General features: G+C 38.0%; 1 protein-coding gene across 1 annotated transcript; it reads left to right on the forward strand.

Moving 5' to 3' along the window:
• The first annotated feature begins 1,333 nt into the window (after positions 1–1,333).
• On the forward strand, positions 1,334–10,225 carry LOC117333902 (vegetative cell wall protein gp1-like). The gene is made up of 3 exons (XM_033893320.1): positions 1,334–1,477; positions 4,853–5,892; positions 10,132–10,225. The coding sequence occupies exons 1-3, from the start codon at positions 1,334–1,336 to the stop codon at positions 10,223–10,225; spliced, it is 1,278 nt and encodes a 425-aa protein (XP_033749211.1).
• The last annotated feature ends 17,307 nt before the right edge of the window (positions 10,226–27,532 follow it).

Here is a 27,532-nt window from a genome sequence, read left to right on the forward strand (position 1 = left end):
CAAAACATAAAGAATAATTGTATTACAAGGTAACACTCGGGGACGCCAACGGGAATAGTATTACATGTGACTACAGTATACATTACTGCAAGGGCGTACGTACATTTGTATCTTGGCTGCAGTTCTACACGAAGGTAAATGTTGTTTCCCCTTCTTCATTTAAAGAGACACGGGAAAGACCCAGATATTATCTGTTGAACCACAGGAACTTAGTACTAATTCCGAGTCTATGTTCCATATATATATTATATAACACATTAAATTGACCCACGGGCTGGGAATTCGTGCCAAGTCCATGTGAACCATTCGTCTTCACTTTTCTGTATCATTCACCGTGTTTCTTACTGCTGTCCCCCTAGACACTATGTTTAGTCTGTCACCAGCTTTATGTGACCCGACAGGGGTTTTGGTCTCCACGCCAAGGTTACATGGCATTTAGTAAGATAACAATTTAGAACGTTTTTGACCGGCGACAGGTAATTTGTACCTACGGATCTCCCTGGCGTGAAAAGATCATGAAAGATTATTGTTAAGTTGGAATCCAACGATAAAACTACCAAAAGATACCTGTAATTCAGTTTTAACGCTGACGCAAACCACCATTAATATAAAATGTCGGGAGGAAATTGTTCTCGGGGAGATCGCTTTGAATTTACACAAAAGGTTAACAGTTGCCCTCTCCTGGACGAACTGAACACCAAAGTTAATCTCTCTTAAAGATTTTTTTTTCGATAAAACTACGCGAGCATCTACCTCAAACCTTACTAGTATTGCTCACAGGCGCTTGCATAGAAAATGTGATTTTCATTTTTTTTATGACAGTGGTATGTGTAATCTGCAAGCGCCTGTGGTATTGCTTACCTATGAATACTGTCCATTTTGGAAAGTTAATAGTTGTCCTAATTTGTCATCATTCATACATCCGTAGTCCAGAAAATCATTAGGTGACGGGACAATTTTTCTGGCAGGTGCTATTGATGAAAAATATGTTTCACTTTTTCCTGGAACATGACAAGCTTCGTCCACAGCTTGTACGCTGTCGTCCTGTATGATCTCAGCTTGATTAACTAATAAATATTAGATGGAGATTTTTTCTTATTTGGACAATGATTCATCTAATGAATCAAATAATCCTGTATTAAACAGGTGATTGTGGTTCCTTTAATATGGGGCACGAAGCATGGTGTTCAGACAGACACCGCCTTAAATATGGGGACACGAAGCATGGTGTTCAGACAGACATCGACTTAAATATGGGGACACGAAGCATGGTGTTCAGACATCGCCTTAAATATGGGGACACGAAGCATGGTGCTTAGACATCGCCTTAAATATGGGGACACGAAGCATGGTGCTTAGACATCGCCTTAAATATGGGGACACAGAACATGGTGTTCAGACAGACATCACCTTAAATATTGGGACACGAAGCATGGTGTTTAGACAGAGATCAAGTGTTTCTGGTGCTTTTGAACAGGTTGCAATCTTTTGCCAATGTGTCGTGCCTCACAGGGACTTGACTAGCGCTTTCCAATCCTACATGTACGTATCTCTGTATATATTACATAATCAGTGAGTCACGTCCCTGTGACGGAAATGACGTTCATCTTTGGAGAAAAGTAAGCATGGATTCCAAGTTATGAAATAATTCTTATAAACAAAACTAAAATTATTTAGTTTTAAGTAACTTCATTCAGTGTCGATTTAATTGCTTGTAGCTACAAGTATCTCATTCGTAAACAAACAACCTAATTGCTGGCTGGATGAAAGGGAAACAATACGAAAGAAATTGAATACACACCACGTCCTAACGTTTAACTGTCGTGAAAATAGGATACTATGTCTGAAGGGGAAATACTCGGCTAACTACCGGAAGTACGTTTGCTAGGGAGCAGTCAGTTTTCCCTGTATTTGTTTGCCTTAGACTCGAAATGTCACAGTGCAAAGGCCTATTGTAGGTAGAATGACGTCACGAATGGATCGAAAAACAGCTGCCTCTCTGTTCCAGTTCACAAGTTAAATTTCGAGAACTCTTCTGTATGCGTCCAAAATTTATCGTGAATATACAGCCACTTTTTTCCCGAAGTCCAAGCCACTACTCTCAATACATACATTTTTTCTACATTTAAAGATTTTCTATCTAAGGTCCGAGTGGTTTTCCGATTAGTCCGCAATAGGTAATTTGATTGGTTGTAGAGATCGAAATCTGACCAATCAGAATCAGATGGTGTTTGAAGCATCCTACAATGATAAGCAAGCAACATACTGGAACCAAAACGCTTGTTATATGTTCAAACATCTTAAACACCCAATATACCCACCCCATTTAAATGAGGTTTTCTTAAGAGATGTGTCGATCAAAAGGAATATTTTTACGGCTGACATGACTGCTTTGTGTAGCTACATGGCCCTAAATGACCCTAGTTGTCGATGGGCCGTAAAACATAAACAAACAAAGTGTAGCTACATGTTCTATTCAATATTTCTTAAGTAAGTAAGCAAGTGTTCTATAAAGAAAAAAAATGGATAATTATGGTGTGAATAATGTATATATATATATGTATAGGTAGGAGTGTCAGGTAATATAATTATCTACTTTGATATATTTTGTACAATTATCAAACCAGGATGTATTTTGCAAAATTAAATTTTGAATTAATTTAATTTTGTTAACGTTATACTTATCACGTTTGCGGTCGTTTGTCTATACCATTGGTTGTGTTATATGGAATGAGACCAATCATTAGGCGTTGCCTTGTCTTTTTTTCTATTCCAGTTGCGTTTTCTAAGTAAGATATGTTTAAAAAAAATCAAACTACGTGTAGTACCATAAGTGAACTATCTCTCATTTCATTTCCAATTCTCAATAGATTATATGTATAAACATACGTATCAGTCTATCATAAATAACATGTGTTTGTCAGCTTAAATAAGAAAACAAATATTTCCTTTTAAAATTCTGGGTGTAGAATACAACATAATTAAACTTTATATCTTAATTTTATCATACATTTCTACGTTATATGGTTTGCTAGAAAATAAACAGATTCATCTCAATTTCATTTTTAACGAAATTTGCCAAGCTAACCGAGCTAGACAGAGTAATATCTTGACCACTGAAATTCGAAAATCTAAATACGGTCTCTGCTAAAACTGCTGGAGATTTATTGTGTCTACACGGCTAAGAACAGGAGCGTTTACGTCAGTGGACCGACCGCGAACAATGGTTTTACTGTCCATCAACCGCAAATTCTCATTAAATATGCAAAACATTTTCTTAATTTAGCTGTGGTTCTGACCCATAGGGTGATAAAGTGTTCAATTAGTGATAAAACTATAGACTCTCCCTCACACCATACATTACAGATGTTTGGAAATATATATAAGAATAATTTTACCTTTGTAAATAATTATGAATCAAAATATGCGCATAAACGGGACACTGAAATAGAGTTGTCATCATATTTTACAATATTTAACATTTATTAAAATGTTTTTCAAGTTTCATTTCCGTCATACGTAAAATAAACTGGAGTGATCTGTTTTATTTATTACGTAGGTGACTTTGATGCTGCCCTGCGTTAATTAAGTCGTAAATAGATTATACATTGGTCGGTGACATTCGGAACACATCAGACTTCATCTTCGAGGGAAATGTGTTTCGGATGAGATCTAGAACAATTTTTCGATAAATTACAGTACAACTCCAAATCAATGCCTAGCACAGTAAAAGCACAAGAATACTACGCCTACTTCATTGGGTATAGACTGGTATCATGTCTCTAGAATCCTAAAATTGAGCTTTACCGGTCTCTAGGATATGTGTTATCCTAAGTTTCAAACTAGTATAATAATTTTGCTGATCAATTCTTAATAAAAAAAGACTTAGGGACTGGTAGCCACATTGTGTAGTGCGCTGCCAATTTTGGCCACGATAGTTCCTGATTATTGACTTCTGAAATATCGTTCGATTTGATGAAAATACGTCGTAATTCCCACATAACCTGCAAACTGGTGTAGCTACAATTGACCGTTAGATTAGAAAATCACATACATCTGCACGTGCTTATAAACAAAGAAAATAAACCCTTATTCATAAGAATGATTCTTAAAAACAGACTACTTATACTACTGATCATGTAATTAGAGTAATAGCACGAGAAGTAAAGATCTTAAGCCAAAGAGGTCTCTTTTGCTTTAAAAGTGATTCATCATACAGATAGCTTCTCGAAAAATAAGCCTTCATATTTAGCGCATACAAAAGCCGACTCTATGTAATACAAGACTTTATTCTACAGAATGTACTTAATTCCGCATTGCACTCTCAAATAATTTCACATCGATATCAATTTGTTGTTTTAGATTTTACGAAATAATAATATTTCACATACATCAAAATACCTTATGACGGAAATTAAGAATGTTATAGAAATGACAATGTTAAAACGATAGGAAAATTTGAATAAAAAAAAAAAAATTCAAAATAAATATCTAACAGTTTCGGATCCCTTTTAAGAAATTTGTGCGTGCATTATGAAGAAATATTTCACAGGGCTCAGATACATTTTTAAGACATACATATTTGCGAAGGTCGTTTTAGCTTGATTTTTTCAGAAATATCCAATCATTTCGAACCCTCTGTAAGATTCCTATGTATCGTTAACATGCTGTGTTACACTTCATTGATCTATAATTAACCATTATGTCACGTCTACTTCCGCTCGTGTAAGACCGGGCAGGATCGGTCGGAGTAAAGGCATTCCGCAATGGGCGTTTTAATAAACAGTCCGTGTTTTAATTGAACATTTGTTTTTTGTTATAATTTGAAAAGAACCGTATCAGTTGAATTCAGCTCCATCACCCCTCCATCTCCCATCACCCCTCCATCTCCCATTACCCCTCAATCTCCATCACCCATCCACCTCCCATCACCCGTCCATCTCCCATCACCCGTCCATCTCCCATCACCCATCCACCTCCCATCACCCATCCATCTCCCATCACCCGTCCATCTCCCATCAACCCTCCATCTCCCATCACCCCTCCATCTCCCATCACCCCATCCATCTCCCATCCTCCTCAGCCGTCCATCGCCCATCACCCCATCTCCCATCACCCCTCCATCACCCATCACCCCTCCATCTCCATCACCCCTCCATCTCCCATCACCCCTCCATCTCCCATCACCCCTCCACCTCCTATCACCCCTCCATCTCCCATCACCCCTCCATCTCCCATCACCCCTCCACCTCCCATCACTCCTCCATCTCCCATCACCCGTCCATCTCCCATCACCCCTCCATCTCCCATCACCCGTCCATCTCCCATCACCCCCTCCACCTCCCATCATTCCTCCATCTCCCATCACCCATTCACCTCCCATCATCCCTCCATCTCCCATCACCCATCCATCTCCCATCACCCGTCCATCTCCCATCACCCCCCATCTCCCATCACCCGTCCATCTCCCATCACCCGTCCATCTCCCATCACCCCTCCATCTCCCATCACCCCTCCATCTCCCATCACCCCTCCATCTCCCATCACCCCTCCATCTCCCATCACCCGTCCATCTCCCATCATCCCTCCATCTCCCATCATCCTTCCATCTCCCATCACCCGTCCATCTCCCATCATCCTTCCATCTCCCATCACCCCTCCATCTCCCATCACCCGTCCATCTCCCATCACCCGTCCATCTCCCATCACCCGTCCATCTCCCATCACCCGTTCATCTCCCATCATCCTTCCATCTCCCATCACCCCTCCATCTCCCATCACCCGTCCATCTCCCCATCACCCCTCCATCTCCCATCACCCGTCCATCTCCCATCACCCCTCCATCTCCCATCACCCGTCCATCTCCCATCACCCGTCCATCTCCCATCACCCGTCCATCTCCCATCACCCCTCCATCTCCCATCACCCCTCCATCTCCCATCACCCCCCCCCCCCCCCCCCCATCTCCCATCACCCCTCCATCTCCATCACCCAAACATGTCCCATGACTTCCCATCACCTCTTCTGTCTATCAAGTCTTTTCTTATTTCTTTTTATTTATTGGACATATGTCATATCATATATTTTAATTCTTAACGAACATGTACATATTACAATTTAGTGAAATAATAATTGGGTTAAACTTTCACAACGTATGAACTGCCAAATAAATAAATAAATATATAACAAAAACAAATTCCAACTGTATGAATAATAAAATTATGTTGTCACGTGAGGTCTTTGATGCAATAGTTTCCTGAGTTTACAGACGGTCTTCCTGTACGCCCTGCCAGTGTCACTCCGGTTAACGATTAGGTATGCACATGCACGCTATTTTTTTCCACTCAACAAAGCTAATTCTAAACAAACCAGTGGGAATCATATTCGAATAGCTTGTTTTTATTTTCGCATGCGTAGTTTGTTGAGAAATAAAACATGCTCGCGCATGTATGATTGTCCAATTATAAGTCTCGTTACGTCGTCAATGTTGTGTGACGTAAAAGGACCTGTTTAGACAATTTTGGGATCAACAAGGTTTAGATAAAATAGAGATATCTTTGTGTTTTTTAAATGTTCACATGACTAAGATATATGGTACGACTGTAAGGGGTTGAAGAAAACTTCTCCTTTAGATTCTTAACCTGCACTTTATCGTGTGGTCATTGAGGCGTAAAAGCCGTGCACGAACGGGGAAATACGATACCCAATGTATCTCTCCAAGTGTCGAAAGAGGCGACTAATGTGGCCAAACTGCAGGATTGGGATGAATACTCCATTGTCATCCGTTTAGGAGATATTTGAGACCTAGAATGAAATTATCTGTATTTCACAGCAAGTTGATCTTTCTGTTCTTTCTGTCTATTGCCCTGCAGATGTGGCATATAATTGGTACCTACCTGCTGTCCCAGTTGAATGATTCGGAAGAGGCGACTAAATTTAAAGTTATGTATTTTCATTATGAATAAACCTTTTTCTTCTTACTAGTCCTCTGAAAACTATCCTCACTTTAAGCCTTTAGTTGAGTTTTCGCCCCAGCGAGGAAGATCAAATCAGAGTCTAGAGTAAGACAAACCTCCATGTTGCTCTCTGCTATGTGTTCAGCTGTGATGAGGAATATTATACATTTATTTTCTTTATACAAAAGACATCTGGGTTCAGTTGTTACTTAGTTTAAACTTTATCTTATTATCATGAATTGTACATACATGTATGCAACATGAATGCTCGGAAACAAGTCCTTGGTGCTTATGTAAATCCGTCTCCTTGACGTTGTTACTTGATTAGTCAAAATCTCATTTACCTTTATTTTAATACCTGTGTGTATTTTACCTCAATACCTGTGTGTATTTTACCTCAATACTTGTGTGTATTTTACCTCAACACCTGTGTGTATTTTACCTCAATACCTATGTGTATTTTACCTCAATACCTATGTGTATTTTACCTCAATACCTGTGTGTATTTTACCTCAATACCTGTGTGTATTTTACCTCAATACCTGTGTGTATTTTACCTCAATACCTGTGTGTATTTTACCTCAATACCTGTGTGTATTTTACCTCAATACCTGTGTGTATTTTCTTTTAAGAAATGCAATCATGAAGAAACTGAAGAGTGTTCTGGAGTTTCATAACATTTTTAACATGTTGTTGAGTTAGTTTTACCAGAAAAGATTTTATTGGGATTATACAATTGTTGTTAAACTGCGATTAGCCTAATAATGATAAACTGGGCCCTGGTGAATTGTTACGTTGTTTGACAATCTGCTGTGACTACAGTACCTACGAACAAAGGTCTGATTAGGAAAAAGAAGAGGTGTACTCAACAGGATGGAAGTTAACATATTACACACAACATCAATTTAATGAAACAGCGGGACGCACCAAACATTTAATACATACATTTCCCTTCACTTAAAGAAAGAAGAATATCAATTTCTGCCAGAGTTGATGCAAATGATTGTAACCGCATTAAGATAGATTTGAAATTTCCTTCACTCTATACGATAATCATCAACAATTTTGAAGTCACCATATTGTTCATCTTTAACTGCCTTGAAATTCCTTGAAACATAAAAGTACATCGTTCCCCATATTCAATTTGGCAGACTGGAACACAGGGACTTAAGAATCTGTTACAATTTACATGTATTTTGACCTTCCCGTGTGTGTATAGCACATTCTGATTGAGACTTTTACCGAATTTTAATACAAAGACTAGGGAAGGTCCAAATATGGTACACTGTACATGAAAACCGTAATACATTTTCAAGTCCCTGTGGGCTGGAGCACATTTCTGACAGATCTCGGAAAAATCTGGAGGCGGTTTTCGAGTCAAGTGACTGGTTCCTCAGAGGACTAGTTTATGGGGGTTGTTTATTATACATCACGTTTTCTCGTTGTCTGAGGGGAAACCCCCTGAGGCAATAAGCCACGAATGTCCTTGTCATCAGGACTTCCTGTTCCGGTTACGACATAACACAGACCCAGAACAGGCTATATGTACAGTTCTTAGTATCACGATTGTGTATATAATATGTACCAATGGACAATATGGCCAACACTTAATGAAGAAATTGAAATTAAATTGAGTGTCAGATGTGTAGTGTATTTGTGACACTTAGATCTCTTGGACATTTCATTAAGAATTTCAGTTCAAGGTGAGTTCGAAAAATTGCACGTGATCTAATCAATTTCTGATTAACATGGTAGGATCTCTTGGGCTCTCGTTTCGTTTCGTGTTTCTAGTCGACCCGATAACACTTACTTGGGCTGATACAAGATACACGAAATGTCATTTAACTTCGAATACCAATAAATAAAGAACATTTGCGCGTGCGAGCTATCATTGCAACAAATATATAAGTATGATAACAAATAGACAAAGTATCACACAACAATATTACATTAAGATATATCAGCGGTAAAACACTTAAAAATAAATATCTATTGATATACACTTTAAAAAACTAACGACCTTTAGCTGTCTCCACAGCTTTTCTACTTTCCTAATATATCACTTTGTCGGTATGCTCACGATGAAGTCAACTATTTAAATAATCGGGAGAACTTAACCTCTTAACTAACGATAATATGCATCGTCTTCCATGACCATGGTAGTCCCTGGAACCAATATTTCCCATTGTGATCCCCTCAAGCTTGCGCAAGGAACCATGGGAGAAATTGATCTGGACCTAGAGTCATGTGTTACGTCACAGTTTAAAACGACCTTATCGGAACAAAGCGGAGTATACTATATAACATATATTGCTACAGCGAGGGTAGTTTATAAAGTGAATAGTGACACGGAAAGTGGAGCTGGGTGTAGCTTGGCGGTAACCTAAGGGCACTGTATCGAGGTTTTATAGTAGCCCTATGTAGAGTAGATCAGTTTATCGAAATTGAAATATAACGGAACGCACTGCTAGGAATTTTTTTTATAACAATGGATGCTTACAAAGGAAAGGTTAAGCTAACATGAAATGTGAAACTCAGTGTGTATTGGTAACAAGCCAACAGCATGATGACGAAGTTCTGCTGAAGTTTTTCATAAGACGTATCTATAAACATGATTTTCCTTTCTATAACTTAGAACCTGTATCCAGACAGACAGGTGTCACCGCCACAGACATTACTTGGACGTGCTAGACGTACATGTACACGTACATCAATATTTAAATTAGTTCAATTCTCACCTTTAACAGCATCAAGAAGCCATTGCACGGACAATGGCGTTGATTTCCATTGTTATTCAATCGGTAAGTGTACAGAATAACATCAAATTGACATGCAAGGTCATGAGGGCGAGTGTGATTTTACATGTGAAGATTGTCGGTTTTGGCCATTACGTGTATGACCTAATACGCCTGTTGGGTCTAGATTGATCGAACATGCCTGACGTGTACGGGGTTTGCGAATATAGTTTAGTTTTGATAGTCTCTAGCCGACACTTTTACACATGATGTATGACTATGTATTCCGTGTCCTATTGATATAGACATAAACTACCAGGCTAAGTCCTTTTGAACGCACAAAAAAAAAAAAAAAAAATGCTCAAGGGACTTGTCGTGCGCTAGGTCTTTTTTATTTTTTTAATTTTTTTTTTTTGAAAAATGGTTATTGATTTTGAGAGAATACCGAATATCGAAGCCGCCGTCAATGACGACAAGAATGAAGATGACGGTGACGGCGACGGCAATGACAGCAGTGGCAGCATGCAACGATGACATCAACATCAACAGTGAGTCGAGCACAATCCACCGTCGATGACAACGAAAACAAGGAAGCATGGTGACACTAATACCACAGTTGCTATTTTAGGAACCGTCTGTTCTCCTCATATCGCTATACATAGCTACCATTCTACCGAAGTCTTCCTCCATACCGAAGTGATGGTTGACACTATGAATGGTAGGGCTAATAACGTTATTACTGAACTAAGCGCTTGTCTAGAACATCAGTATCAATTACATAGCACGGCTTTAATATTAAATGAATGATCGGCTCTGTCAAACACAAACATGCATTAAACAAAATGAGCAATTCTGACACAGCAAAGAACTATTATCTAAATAAATAAATGAGAGCATCATTGATTCAAAAGCACCGCATGTCCCTTCATTTCATTCGAGTATTCCAAGCTGATTTTCTCCATTAAAGCTAAGATCCAATCATCAAATCCCTTGTATATATTTTTTCCACCAATTAGGTTGTTTGTTTCATAAAATTGCACGCGCTTTAGGAATTATCTTATAAAATGTCGTTTACTCCCCTATTATGGTCTAGAAAGTATTGTTCATTACATATACACAAGATTCTTTAGAACAGTTTACCAGCCGCCTTCGTCTTAATTGTTACTAGACATGCACAGTTGTGGCAGGAATCCGTCTGGCTAGGACAGGATTTACTCCTGGTTAACTCGTAAAACTGGACACGGTTTTATGTCGTGTCCATAGATAGCAATTTGGTTGGAAATTTTACGTCCAATGTCGTGACTTATAGCCATATATATCTTTTTTCATTTGGTCAACACGGTCAGGTGGTTTCTGTCACCAGAAACAAACAACTTATAAGACACATATCGAGGGAGTTGGCACCTTGCGGTATTTACGGGTATGACATAGCCCATTGGATCTGATAAAGACTGGACAAGGATCTCGGACACGAGGACGAGACTACAAATGAGTTGGGAACAAGGGCCATCACGACACAGGAACTGGTAACGAGGATGGTATTTGGGAACGAGGTCTTCATGACACACCTCCTGGTAACGAGGAAGGCATGACAAAAATGCTTTGGGAACGAGGTCGTCATGTCGCAGGTACTTGAAACGATCATACGACGTAAAATCTTATTTGGAGTCAGAGTCAGAACGACACATACTCTAGTAACGAGGTCTACCCGAGGAAAGGCCTGGGAACGAGGTTGACACGACAGAGGCTTGGTAACGTGCCAACACAGGATACAGCAAAAGGCTGACTAAACAAAAGAGCCGGTGTAGAGGACAACAGGATCTGGGAACGAGAAAAGGGAAAATGTGCTCTAAAACACCAACATCGACATGAAATTACTTGAGATGCAATTCAGTCAGAATGTTTTGTTAATTTAATCTTGCTTAAATTGAAATTTTCAAAGAACCATGTGAGAACGCCGTAGATAACACAAGAATATAGTACCAACTTATTGCTTTTTTACCATAACGCGACACTTTGAAACCATCCCTTGCTTGGGCCGCCTTGTGACACGTTACTGTCAGTGATTTTTATTTGTAGATGGTAGCTTCACTAAAAATGAACTCGCAATTGTATTGTTATAAAAAAGAAACGAATTGAATAGAAGAATTAAATTTAAATCGATTTTCTAGGCGAATTGCTCAAAGACAGCAGAACAGTTTGTTTTAATTGAAACGTTATTCCGGATACGGGGCTGAACGTAGCATTCCCAGGGTCACAAGGGACTCTAGAAACAGATTAATTTGCACATCATTTAAATCTGTGATAATTTATTTTTTACTTTGTCAATTGGTCGGCCTTACTTGTATGCATCGCACGTGTGTATGTCCATCGGGAAACCATTTTTCACTTCTTTAGAAAATCGCAAGATACCAGATATTAGGCTACCAGAATAGATGTTTTATTTACCCCCAAAACTGAACACTTTGGCATTTCATCGTGCCTGAAGCCGCGGAAACATGTAGGCACTGGTAAAAAAAAACCGAGGTCGGGATTCTCTAAAATGACAGTAATAATAAAAAAAATGTGCTATTGAAAAAAGAAAAAAAAGAGAAAAAAATGTTTAAACGGTTTCATTATTGTGAAAAATGTCTTTTGCTACCACAGATTTAAATGCGAAAAAATTTATTAAGTTTTGTATAGGAAAGTGCACTTTTATGGAATATATATCTAATTCAGAGCAACGGCAATGACGAGTTGTCTTTTCTTATCTAATTTCGAAGATCAGAAACTTATTAATATTTGATACAAGCACCGGGCCTCCTTAATTACTAATTATGGAAACACCCAGAAATATGCAAGAAAGATTCTGCTAAAAAAGACGGACTTTTGGATGATGTATATGATGTGAAGTACATATACTAGGATAAAACACCGTATTCAGAACAAATAACACGAAACAACCGATGTGCAAAGTGCAAAGATAGGTGTTTGAATATTGTCCAAAACAATCTTATTTGTAGCTCTGCGCATGCTAATTCGATTTGGTTTTAATTTTGTGTCTCTAATAATGAATAAGTGGGAACACAAACGGTTGTATTACATGCAGAATTCTACCTAAGAGTGTTACCTTTTGATCTTCTAAAACAGCCTTATTAGATGCATGGAGAGGAATGAATACAGATACAAAAACCCTGTCGATTATTTAGGGACGAAGATTTGATTATATGCAAAAGTCTTCATAAGCGCGGAGCTCATTTTCTCTTTGCCGTTGGAAGGTTGGTAAATAGAGAAAAGAGAAACACATTAATTTACGATATCTATGCCCACATACCTTGATATGTTTACGCTCAAAGACGCGCGTATGATGCCGTATATACACACATTAGGAATGATTGGGCAGTAATAAGGGCGGACAGAATGTTTCGTTAACAGTTTTATGGCACAACATCATTAGCATAGTATTTTCAAATGGGATATGTATATATAGCTATATCTGTGAATACATAGAGGTTATTAACCTTCAGTTCCATTTCATTTTATTTCAGATTCATGCAATGAGATACGTTGAGATTTGTCTTTGTTTTCTCTCTAAATTGTGTCTATCTCTTAAAAGTGGAAATGAACGTAAGGAATTATCTATCATAAAACAAAAATGTGTTGTAAATATTCGTGAAAACATTTTCCCTGCTCGTCAGGCTGACTCGGAACCTTTTCCGTTTGAGACGCCACAATACGATTTGATAAGAATATGACAGCATTAAACGCAATACATTTACATTTGGCGCCGTGGTCTTCCATTATCTCAATGCTTATCTGAAGCTGCATCTTTGAGCACATACCATAGGTGCAGTCAAGATCACATGACGTGATTGTCGCATCACTTTAATCAATGTCACGGAAATGCTTCGAACTGCGCTTCGGATGAATCAAACGCAGCGAGGATTCTCATTAAGAACAATTGCGTTATCATGACGTCATTTTGACGCTATATTGAGCATCATCACGACAGGGCTTTGAACTGTGTATCGGATGGATTGCGAATTGATCCCAGAAATTAATTTGATTTAAAGATGCTATAATTGTAATTGAGCATACATGGATGTGTGAAAACAAAGCAGGTATCTATGGAAGGAAGACAGAGTTTAACATATCTAAATGTAAATATAGCAATAAAACGCTTGTTTAATTGCATTAACTGTTATACAAATATGATACTGCTACATAAATTACATCTACCTTGTTATTTCTTTTTTTCCCTACATGTTATAATAGGGATATCTGCTTGAAGAAAAAAAAATCAGCCATGTCCAGACCATCTTATCGTTGTCTGCTATATCGCGGTCTACCGGGTGAAAGATAAGAGTATCGGTGATTCAGTGATATAAAGAGTCAACATTAAGTTGAATTAGTGAGAGGTAAAGAGTCAACATTGCGTTGAATTAGTGAGAGGTAAAGAGACACCATTAAGTTGAATTAGTGAGAGGTAAAGAGTCAAACATTACATGGAATTAGTGAGAGGTAAAGAGTCAACATTACGTTGATTCAGTGGTGAGAGGTAAAGAGTCAACATTACGTTGAATTAGTGAGAGGTAAAGAGTCAACATTACGTTGATTCAGTGAGAGGTAAAGAGTCAACATTACGTTGAATTAGTGAGAGGTAAAGAGTCAACATTGCGTTGAATTAATGAGAGGTAAAGAGTCAAAATAACGTTGAATTAGTGAGAGGTAAAGAGTCAACATTACGTTGAATTAATGAGAGGTAAAGAGTCAACATTACGTTGAATTAGTGAGAGGTAAAGAGTCAACATTACGTTGAATTAGTGAGAGGTATAGAGTCAACATTACGTTGATTCAGTGAGAGGTAAAGAGTCAACATTGCGTTGAATTAATGAGAGGTAAAGAGTCAAAATAACGTTGAATTAGTGAGAGGTAAAGAGTCAACATTACGTTGAATTAATGAGAGGTAAAGAGTCAACATTACGTTGAATTAGTGAGAGGTAAAGAGTCAACATTACGTTGAATTAGTGAGAGGTATAGAGTCAACATTACGTTGAATTAGTGAGAGGTAAAGAGTCAACATTACGTTGAATTAATGAGAGGTAAAGAGTCAACATTACGTTGATTCAGTGAGAGGTAAAGAGTCAACATTACGTTGAATTAGTGAGAGGTAACGAGTCAACATTACATTGAATTAGTGAGAGGTAAAGAGTCAACATTACCTTGAATTAGTGAGAGGTAAAGAGTCAACATTACGTTGAATTAGTGAGAGGTAAAGAGTCAAACATTACTTTGATTCAGCGAGAGATAAAGAGTCAAAATAACGTTGACTCAGTTGTTTTCATTTAAACATTTAACTGTCTTTAAGATGCCGCTAATAGCCAATATGAATGCCTAGCGCATAAACTCATCAACATCCGTACATCAGTCCAGAGTGAGACCCGTGTATAATCTGTTTATTAATTTTATGAACATTTACACTCACTAGATTACAGAAGATAAAAGAATTCAATTTATTTATTTCCCCACGTGCGATCTATTTATGAAACACACATTCTTTCGTGTAAATATTATTCAGAAAGTTTATTATCTGATATCAGTTCTATTTTTGAGTAGACTTCAAAGACCATTTATATTTTCGTTGAATTATTTTGAATGGTGAGACATTTCCAATAGTATTTTGTTGAAAACGGACAAAAAAAAAAACCCAAAAAACCCACATAATCTGATGTACTCTCCAAGGGAATGACGTTAGATTGAGAAGCTGTAAAACTTAAAAGAAGAAGAAAAAATAAAAAACGAAAAAAACAACAAAAAAACAAAACAAAACAATGCAAAAGAAAAACCCCGAAAAATCATTCATACGAAAAATCTAGTATTTTGCCCAGACAGATTTCATTACTTGACAGTATTGCCAATGTGACGGTTGGAACGGTCTCACACGCGTGAAATACGAAGCTTCCCTTCAATCGCCTATCATAATTGTGAATTTCTTTAAAAAATGTCATCGGGTCTATCCGAAAATATCAGAGGCAGACAATGTCTCCACAGAGACCATGGGGACGAGACACAATCACACTCAAGGGCTCAGTAGGAGCTATCGCATCGTTTCGCTTGGGGTCATATATGTGACCATAATGGTCAATTATGTGAACACGAGCACCAGCGGAAACGAGGCTGTTTACTGTCAAAACTCTACCACGACATGGCAGCATCGTCAATAATGATCATTACAATGACGGGACATGTCGGGCAACTTTATACATACAGTTGACATTGTTTTGTCTGAACCATCGTTTATAATCTCTCAGCCGAACTTATATTGTCGTTATGTATCATTATGACTTCATGAGTTTAAGAGGCGTCCTCTGAAATTGTATGCAAGTAGTCGACTCTATCTGAAGGTGTAATCCGTTGAATTTAATATTGAAAGAATAAATTTCACATTTGATTAGCAATTGATGATAACATATCGTATATAATGGGCAGATGCAGACATGTCTGCCTCTTTGTCCATGTCTTACAATTACATGTAAATATAGTACAACTTCCGGTCAAGGACATGAAGCTAGCTGTCTGATTAAATCAGAAATATATATAACATAAATTTCAGTTTAAGTTTATATATTATGTCATTAGTGCATTTTGATGAATTAGTTTACTTTTGACTCTGCTAACGCGACACAGAATATGTCTAGAAGCCAATGTTGTTATGACCTCAAGTATGATGAAAACAAAATCATTTTCATTCCTTAAATAACGTCGTGAAAACTAACCCGGCAAGCATGATACATCCTCTACCAGTACAACAAAACTCAATGGCGTTATTTTCTTTTCTCTGGGTCTATTTTTTCTAAAAGTGATAGATCCTTCACACAGAGGGAGGAGGTAACGGTATATGGGGAATGTTTTTGTGAAGGGCAGCCATCATGTATGATGCATCATGGGTAATAACCCCCAATATCGTCATCACATCTCTCAGTATACCCAGATGGCTGCGCCAAATGTGCCGGCATTGTTATTTTTCTGACATCCTATGAAACAAACCATAGAACATATAAATTCGGTTTCTGATTGGTCACATTTTCCGTAGCAATAATATACGGAACCAATCAGATTACTGGTTTGGGTCATAAATGTTGCATAAATACATGTTTGTGCCAGTGCTCCCACGGGATCTAGTGGGTACCGACGATGGTTAACCCCCTCTTTTGTTGATAAGTTATTATAAAGATCTAGAGGCCAGGGGTAATAAATTTTGTCCCTAGCAGGACCCTCACGATGGTCGTAGAAGGAGGAGGAGGAGGAGGTTATTCAAATTAGCTGTACAACTTACATAATCAAGTAATTGGATTTATTTAATGGCACTACATCGCCGACAAATAATTAATTACATCCCGAGGACATTCTAGACTACGGTACTCCGCCTCAGTATTTCGTAACGTATATTATTCAATATTTCTATACCGTGGATGCAAATTTATGCATTTTATGAGAAGCAGTTTATATGCTGTCAGCGATGTATAATCTATAATTGAGGTCTTCATCATCTATGGAAATAACCATTACGTATTCTTGGCTGTTTTCCGGACGCTCCAGCGGAAAAAAACCCGTCATTCAAGCAAAAACTTCCATCGAGACAATCCTCAACGGCCCTATAAAATTACAGAAACAATGACCGACTCGGCGCAGATGTGGCGAACAAGATATAAAGCTGAAAATATATGATCATAGCATTAAATTAGTAATCTAATAGGCCTGAACATTTTGTTCAATTATATATGCAAAACAAACATCAAACAGAAATTTAAATGTATCAATAACACAGAACGCACTATTATATAGTTAATATTTTTTATTTAATCAGAATATTTGTAATTTATTGCTTTTCTTCTTACATAAAATGTGTAAATTTATATACCGGCTAAAATAGATTAAAGTGCGAAGAATTGATTTTAAATCAGAGACTACCTGAGCGTGCATGCACGCTTGTTTTCTGGGATTTTGAACACACCTGATGAACACATCTGATGAACACACCTGATTTGCTACCAAGTAGTTGATTGTATATATTTACATATAGACAGTTCTTGTGGGTGGAATGTATTGCTGTCCTATGATTCAATCTTGTTTTCGTATTCAACTATAACTAATGTCTGGGTGATTGTATCTATACATTAACTCTGAGAGTGACTGGCTTTGTGTACACTCAATCAACGATGATATGTTACACGGAGCGAGACATTGAAATTCATTTCAGTACTGTTTACCTGAAATATATCCCGGTTAATTAAATTGATTCAACACTACAACTTTGAAGTACAGTTTACGGGGGAAGAGCAACTTCTTAACTAACCCAAGTATCCATTTAACATAGTCCACGTAATCAGCACTATACTTTGTCAATCAAGCCCGACTTCCGGTCCAGCTATGTGACGACATCGTACGGAGCTTTCAGATATTGAACCTGAAACAAAACAACCGATTTCAAAGCGTCTTAATGATGCCGATCAAACTAAAAATATCAAAGTTCAATGCGTGTAAATGGCTTCCTGCACGAGAAGGTAATCAATTTCACGAGATTAAATAATTCTTATCGTCTGTTTACTGTCCAGTCCAATCATTGAATTTGATTGCAAAAACAAAACTGTTGTTTTAATTACGAAACAAAATATAAATCATGAAGTCAAAATGTTCACAATGATTTCTGTGCAAGACATTTCTTTGACATTTCTTTCATCGGGAGAACACCGGAAGTCCATAAATATGACACGTATACATCAGTTAATACCCGGATGTAATAAAACCAAGTCGGAGTGTTCAGGCACTGAAGACTCGATCAAGATTATTGGTTGAATAAAAAGTAAATGAAAAATAGAAAAAACGAAAAACAAAACACAAAGGTCCCTTTAGTTTTTAATGTCATCGGAAGTTTGCTGTTTTAGTGTACTTGTTATTGTACCTACCCGTTATTGTTTTCTCAGCAGGACAATACTGTGAACATGTAAAAGCGTTTCCCGAAGACAACACAAATATATTTTTGCCTTCAATTCCGAAGTATGCATTTCTCTGCTTCTGTGTGAGGTTGTAGTGATTGTAATTTGTGATCAATTTTATAGCATAAACAATACACAAGATGATTGGTCGTTATCATGTAATCTGGACTATGACAGGATAACTGTTGTTATGGTACATCATACATCTTGTCAGAGTTTTTCGCGAAACTGAAAAACGGGCCGTTCTGTATTGTCGTGGTCGTATCCTTGGCAAGACAATTTACCATAATTGGTCTGGATGGCATACGACAGGACTTCCGTGTGTTGTTTAGTGAGCTAGTCACCAACAACTAAAAGGAGACCCCACCTCAAAATAACTCTGGCTAATCACGAGGCGAGAAAGCCAGCCAACACATTATACTTTCGGACGGCATCACTATGGTCCCTTACGCATTTGATTTAATAGAAATGTGTAAGAATTAATTTACCATTTATCAAAAATGATAATAATAACGCCTGGTGGATCTGAATAAAAGTTTAGGAGTGTCAGATGTATTTAGAATAAAAACAAGTGTTCTTTAAGGTTCGGTTTTAGGCCCCATACTATTTTACTTGTCTGCATAAAAAGAATGATTGTACTCATTTGATTTGAACTGATAACCCTGAGATTAACTCAGTCACTCCACACAATATATTATTAACAATTAGATGTCGAGGTAGATAACTTACTAACCACTTACGTACAATGTACTTTACAAAATATTAAATTTCATCCCACGAATAAAGCTAGAAATGAGTACTTGAATGAACTCAGATAACGTATCTAGCCGGAGCATATGTACTAGTGTTACATTTGAGCAACATTCTAATGTCAGCAGTACCGGTAATTGTAAGTGTATAAAGGTCAACCCATAAATCTAATATAAAATATTAATCCATCGCTTAAGAAAATTTGAAATTATTTTAAGTGGATAAATACTTTCTGGCCGTTTTTATGATACGGTAAACAGAGATTTATTCCTTTTTGCGCTGAAAATATTTTGATCCACAATATAAAGTCGTACGATTTTATGTCTTCTGATTTATAAGCGTCATGATTTACGATCTAGGTATTACAACACTGACAATATGTTAAGACATACTGTGTAAACCATCCAGGTACTAAACCTGCCAAAACGTTTATACCATAAATATACATGTATATATACCTAATATATTTATAAATCATAACTTAAATGGCCTTGAACTCCGATGTCAGTTTAGATCGTCGGGAATATCTTATTTTTCTATAGGAGTGTTCATATAATATAAAATATATTAACCGAGTTTATTGATTCCATTATGAAACAAAGAATTGAAATTATTTATCAAACGAGTAACATGAAATTGATTGTTGGATTATATATATTATATAACTATAAAAATGCCATCATATACACTGCTAATGCCTCTCCAAATGGCGGCTATAAACAACATTAAAACATTATGTATATCTATCAGAAAGGTAAATATTCGGGTTAACGAATTGGCCATAAATGCCGAGATTACAAGGGGTTAAGACGGAATAGGCTAATCTCAACACGTTTATGTGTTTGAAAACTGGTTACATTGTAACCGATATCATAAAAAATGAAGTGGTTTTGTTTTCAAAACGCCTTTAAACAATTAAAAACCACGAGATATCTTGCTGAGGAACATTGTATGCGACATTGCCCTTTCGCAGGAAAAAAATATTCTTGGCGTTCTAACGCCCCGTTGGACAAAATAGCGACCGTAATCGTTCTGTTGTCCAATATGCGGTAATTTCAGTTTGTTAACGGCATGGAGATTATCGCAATTTCGCAGCGAAATAATGATGAAGAAAAGGGCAAGATATACCAGGTCGTTATTTTAGATTTGTATAAGTGATTTTGCATTGGCACATTTTCGTTTATACTCGTTATTTCGCTTGTCGGTTTTTCATGGGTGACATATCGAAGAGACAAAATTACATATATATATCGGCCAAACTACAGTGTACAGTGAATATTTAAATCTTAAGGTTTTGCATGCAGGGTTTACAGCCAGGGTCATTTCAAGGCGAGGTATTATTGTAGTAGTTAGTGACTACCTCAGTGAATAGCATACATAGGCAAAATGTCTTCATGTCAATTCAGGTCAAATTCAGGTCAATTTCAGGTCAAGATTCTCATGTCAAATTGACCTGAAAAGAGCAGACTAGTCAATTCATGTCAAGAAATTGACCTGAAATTGACCTGAAATTGACCTGAAAATTTCTTCATGTGAAATTGACCTCAATTTCAGGTCATTTTCAAGTCAAATTCAGGTCAATTTCAGGTCAATATTTTTTCAGGTCAAACTGACATGAAGACATTTTGCCTGTGTACAGTATGCCATCCAGAGCAATAAGGGTAAAGCGTCTTGCCTTCGGACTCAATCACGACATTCCAGACCGGTCCGTTTCGCAGCTTCCAGAGAAACAAACCGCCACCGGCAGGGAGTATCGAACCACACACTTCGGACCTACACCCGAGGTAACATAGGCCGCGCTCTAACCGACTGAACTATCACAACCCAAAATAGGAATCTTTAGAAGTAAAATCAAAATGAAGTCGTCAAAGTATTTATATTCTGTAAAAGGAAGAGGCTGAATATTTGAACAAAATAAAAATCTGTGTAGTTTAATGTGAAGTTTTATTTTCAATAAAACCACATAAGAGCCGTGCTTATAATGTTATTTTTGGATTCTATAGAGTATGCTAACCAAACCTATTCAAGTTAAAAAAGGTTTCCGTGGGTTTATGAGGTCATCATGACACCTGTTGAAGATATACTGTCAAAATGGAGAATATCGCTACACAGCGAAATGTCACATTATCATAAAGTCAAGAATGAACGTTGTCCGTGAAATAACCAAAAGGGAAAATCCTCATATAAACTTTAAAGTTCCTAAATTATGAGAAATTCCAGGTAAGCCAATCCTTTATAACTATACGACACTTACTGCAAGTTCCACAGATGTGGAATCATCTCGCTCGTGGATTTTATAGCCCATAAACTTTTATTTAACAGTAAATTTGGATTTCATTGTGAAATAATGCGATTTGCTAACAATATAAGGCGTATAAAAAGCAAGAAAAGAATATGTGGTCTTAAAATCGTGTAACAATATGTGTAGGTATCAATTCGCAGCGAGCAGTTTATTTCTGTTTGAATATTCCACTTAATGCCTGAAGTCGTTGTCACGTAGTTCGATTGTCTGGGAGCCATACCTCGTCCATGGATCGGGGCTCTGGAGATCAAATGTCGCTTATACATTGTATCTCAAGTAAATCGCTTAACACGACTAGGTCAGCCTTTTGTTACGACTTCGCTCAGGAGAAGATATTGCCGTGCTGTACTTGTCTTGAATTCAATGCTCTTCTTTATATGTTTGAATATGAGGAGAAGAAAACTTATTGCACAACAATTAGCAATGGAGTGGAATATTTGAAACGAAAATCAAAGCATTATTGTTTTTTTTTCTAGTTTTGTCTGTGCATTTTTTTTCAAATTTTAAACAATGAATTTTCTCAAAAGCCACTTTCGTTTAACTTGTCAATTAAAACTCTTGTTCTTGTTGAACCTGGACAAAAAACTCGAGAACAATGAGGCGGAGGCCGAATTGACTTCGACAAAAATCCAGCAGTGTCCGCCTTCCTAAACTATCTAAATGCTAGTTTTCAGCATAAAGCAATGTCGATGTCGATTAATACACAATAGGAAACGTTATACTTTGCACAAAGGAAAAATTGCATATGATTATATGTTTGGTGTTATTTATTTTCAAAAAAATCTCCGAAACTGTGATTTTGAGTAAAGTAGCCCAACCTACTATGAATTCCAGTCAACGTCTTTTTTAAACCAGAATTGGTGCTAGACATATTTGAAGCCGATATTTCGCGCGCACACTTAGATATCAGCCAATCACACGAAACCACGTGGCTCGAGAAAGACAAATAACGTAATGGCGACTTAGGTTTGTGTGAATTGCTATAGGACGACGCTTTATTTTAAATAGCCTTACCGAGAGACATTTTATGTATAAGTTGGAAGGAAGGAGAGCGGAGATCATTCGTACTGTAGTTAAAGTAAAATGTTCGTTACGATTATAGTACTGGTGGGCGTCACACCACAAAGAAACCAGTAGGTACCGGAACATGTATTCTGGAGTTCCATATCACTTGTGTTTTACGGGGACGGACATGATTACGCACTTCTCTAATTGTGTACTTTTAAAATATAGGGACTGTAAAATTGTATTGTCATGAAACGTCTTTTACTATTATCAATATCATCATGCGAGAGCAGTCTACCCAACGAGTATGCGGAAATCATCGAAATGACGACCACTTTGCCAACTAAGCCGGTTTCCGATAGCGTTTTCACAGAAATATCATTTACGTTATATACATGTAGTTCTAAGACCTCAGTGTAAGTATTGTAAGTTGTCTAGACTTCACGTTCGCTAATGATACACAAATAAACCGGATATATTGGAAATGGAGACATACATGAGGAATACTTTTAAATGTTTTCCGATATCCTAAATCATATGTTGTAGTCTAAGGTTTCTCTATAGTGACATCCGGAAATCGTCTATAGTAGGTAAACAGCGGAGTACAGGGAGGGGAGAGGCACCAATTAGCTTGATGTCAGACCACCAACATGAAGAATTTCTACAGACGCTTCATATAATCATAAAAAACGAGTGGAGCGTAGTCAAAACGATTTGTGTTTATAACGGTGTGTAACATGTGCATGGAGGGGTCACGTGTAGCATGGACATGAAGGGATCACGTGTAACATGAACATGATGGGGTCACGTGTATCATTGAAATGGAGGGGTCACGTGTATCATTGACATGAGGGGGTCACGTGTAACATGGGCATGAAAGGGTCACGTGTAACATGGACATGAAGGGGTCACGTGTAACATAGACATGAAGGGGTCACGTGTATCATTGACATGAAGGGGTCATGTGTAACATGGGCATGAAGGGGTCACGTGTTATATGGACATGAAGGGGTCACTTGTTACATGGACATGGATGGGTCACGTGTATCATTGACATGAAGGGGTCATGTGTAACATGGGCATGAAGGGGTCACGTGTAACATGGACATGAAGGGGTCACGTGTAACATGGACATGAAGGGGTCACGTGTTACATGGACATGAAGGGGTCACGTGTTACATGGACATGGATGGGTCACGTGTAACATGGACATGAAGGGGTCACTTGTAACATGGACATGGAGGGGTCACGTGTATCATTGACATGAAGGGGTCACGTGTTACATGGACATGAAGGGGTCACTTGTTACATGTGCATGGAGGGGTCACGTGTAGCATGGACATGAAGGGATCACGTGTAACATGAACATGAAGGGGTCACGTGTAACATGGACATGAAGGGGTCACGTGTATCATTGACATGAAGGGGTCACGTGTTACATGGACATGCATGGGTCACTTGTTACATGGACATGAAGGGGTCACGTGTTACATGGACATGGAGGGGTCACGTGTTACATAGACATAAAGGGTCACGTGTTACATGGGCATGGAGGGGTCACGTGTTACATGGACATGAAGGGGTCACGTGTTACATGGACATGGATGGGTCACGTGTTACATGGACATGAAGGGGTCACGTGTTACATGGACATGAAGGGGTCACGTGTTACATGGACATGAAGGGGTCACTTGTTACATGGACATGGAGGGGTCACGTGTATCATTGACATGAAGGGGTCACGTGTTACATGGACATGAAGGGGTCACTTGTTACATGGACATGAAGGGGTTACTTGTTACATGGGCATGAAGGGGTCACTTGTTACATGGACATGAAGGGGTCACGTGTTACATGGACATGAAGGGGTCACTTGTTACATGGACATGAAGGGGTCACGTGTTACATGGACATGAAGGGGTCACTTGTTACATGGACATGAAGGGGTTACTTGTTACATGGACATGAATGGGTCACGTGTATCATTGACATGAAGGGGTCACGTGTTACATGGACATGAAGGGGTCACTTGTTACATGGACATGAAGGGGTCACGTGTTACATGGACATGAAGGGGTCACTTGTTACATGGACATGAAGGGGTCACGTGTATCATTGACATGGATGGGTCACGTGTTACATGGACATGAAGGGGTCACGTGTTACATGGACATGAGGGGTCACGTGTAAGATTTTTTCCAAACTGATCGTTTCGTCTTACTCACATGAAATCTGTTGAGGTATCGTTTTATTATGTTAAAAAAACACAATTACAAGAAAGCCTTTGTTATGGGTTGAAAGTCCTAGTGGTAAAAACGGCAATGTTTAGTTTATCCCGCTGTTTATTGTTATATATTTAATTACACGGTACCTATATGATGAAAAGCATCCAAGATTTTTCCAGCTTTGAAAGATTTCAGATTACATTTGATTCCTCGGTACATGTTTCGTTTCAAAGGGAAACGGCACTCAGAATTGGGATTATCGTGGGAGGAAAGCTAATCAGAATATGCTCTTGAAGAACGAATGATTAATATCTACATTATTTTTCATATACATATTCTCCTTTTTACCGTATACTCAAAGACTAGCCTCCTTTGACCAGCCATTTTACATTCTACGACAAATTCACACTTTATCTTCGTTAATTTATGTTTGCTCTACATGTACAAAATTGCAACGGAATCATTTTATCGTGTGACCACTATTCAGGGGGTCGAACCATTTACTTTGCTAATGTCATATTTTGCTTTGCGAGAACAAAAATGGCTGCGCCCATCCACTTCGGAGCACAGTGGTGAGTAAAGATTCCGTTGTATAGCCAGATAGCAGGCATGTGACAAAATAAGCCTATGGCGAAGATGATCTACGATAATTTTTTTTTCGATTGGTATATTTGGGGAAATTATATGTATATTCTATGAAAAGTTATTAAAGGAAAACCTCGCTTTGTATGGTGGATGTTTACAATCGTTCAAACGTTTGTTGCATTCACGTAGACAAACAACGGGTTATTTTGATGATTTTTTTTTAAATACATTCACATTTATCGCAATATAAACGAATTCACAAGCTAAAGCTCGCCCTTAACTGAGAAATGTCATATTTTTGTAAATTTTCGTTGAAGTGTATGCCCAATTTGCTTTGTTAAGTATATGACGTTTTTGACATGATAATGATTTCAGGTAATATACTAGTGGAAAAAAAGTTACTGTGAATCGGGGAAACGCTTATAAAATAAAACATTCTTAATATATTAGGTTGAAAATTTGCATGTTGCTTTATTCAATTTGTTACAATAAAATAATGATGGAATTTGAAATTGATTTGAATAACAATTCATTTCACAGGGGTTTAATTCCATATGGGGTCAAAACCGAGTTCACAATGTCAATATCGGTTGTGTCCACCATTTGCATCAATGCAGGCTTGGCAACGACGTTTCATGGAGCGAACTAACGTACTGAGGAAGTGTTGGGGAATATGGTTCACACTCTCATCAAGTCTTGGCCTAGTTGATTTACCGTCAATAGCTGATTAGACAGTTGACGTAGACGACGTTCTATCTCGTCCCACATTTCGCAATTGGTGTCAAATCTGGCTAAACGGCTGGCTATGGAAGAACATTCTGTTGGTTTTTAAAAGTAGTCGGTAACAACATGCAACATGCGGACGTGTATTGTCTTGCTGTAACGTCACTTGACGTTTTTGGGCACGAATGAAGGGTCCACCATGTTATGCAATGATTACATCTCTGTATAGAATTTCAGTAAAATTATACCTTGGGCTAACACAAGAGAGGTTCTGCCATGGGCAGCGATCCCTCCCCAAACCACGACACTGCCACCACCAACAGAACGTCGTCCTACGACGCAGATATCTCGGAATCTTTCTCCAACACGACGATACATTCTGCTACGGCCGTCACTGCTATCTAAGTGAAATCTTGACTCATCTGTGAATGAAATACCCGTCCATTGTCGCTGGGTGTGTCGGATATGCCTGCGACACCATACTAATCGTGCTTGGCGATGACGTAGGACGTATGGCTGGGCGTGGCGGCCGGATTCCACGTTCTCTCAACCGGTTACTGACGGTTCTTTGGTGGATATTTCTTAGTCCAGGAATGTTTCTAGACGTTAAACTGTCCGTTTGTAAACGACTGCTAAGTTACGTTAAAAGTATGTGGTTGTCATGTTGACGTGACGTCACACGCGGACGTCCAGAACGAGGTCTATCCCGATTTGTGCCATATTGCCGATAACATCTTACCAAAGACTGCATGGTATTCCTATGCACACTGAAACGCTGTGCGGCGTCATGTTGGGTCATTCCTGCATGCCGATTATCCCCAAACGCCCATTTTCCGTCAATCGTGGCATCACCAGAAATTGCGATTTCTTCAACTAGGATATTTTTCGTTTATATTGTAGGTATTCACTTTCACGTGTACTGCCTTCAAATAACGTCATAATCATATATCATAGCATGTGGTATGACACGATGAACATATCCATTAAATTCAATTGACAAACGTTTAGTAGTTTCTGAGAAAATCAAATTTTAGTGATGCACAGTTTCTTTTTCAGTAAGTATAAAATTTAAAACCATGCTGAACGTGTTGAAATGGATTATCAAAAAGTCAATTAGAAAAGCTCCTTATGAGAGTGAATGCAGAATACGCGTGACTGAAAATTTGAAAAATCTCACATTTTAACATTGCTTTTTGATATTGATCGGTCAAACGTTTGTATCTTTTGTATCTAATAATAGTCATGTTGAATTTATAAAAATAAAATGTATATAACT

The sequence above is a fragment of the Pecten maximus genome, chromosome 9, assembly GCF_902652985.1.
Source record: "Pecten maximus chromosome 9, xPecMax1.1, whole genome shotgun sequence".
NCBI classification, from domain to species: domain Eukaryota; kingdom Metazoa; phylum Mollusca; class Bivalvia; order Pectinida; family Pectinidae; genus Pecten; species Pecten maximus.

What these genes read in the sequence shown, in the direction of transcription:
- LOC117333902 (XM_033893320.1), top strand. Translation starts at nt 1,334, where the DNA reads ATGGGGACACGAAGCATGGTGCTTAGACATCGCCTTAAATATGGGGAC. An exon ending in TTTCTGGTGCTTTTGAACAG is followed by an intron (nt 1,478 to 4,852) that starts GTTGCAATCTTT and finishes AGTTGAATTCAG; the next exon opens with CTCCATCACCCCTCCATCTC. An exon ending in CCGTCCATCTCCCATCACCC is followed by an intron (nt 5,893 to 10,131) that starts GTCCATCTCCCA and finishes TGATTTTGAGAG; the next exon opens with AATACCGAATATCGAAGCCG.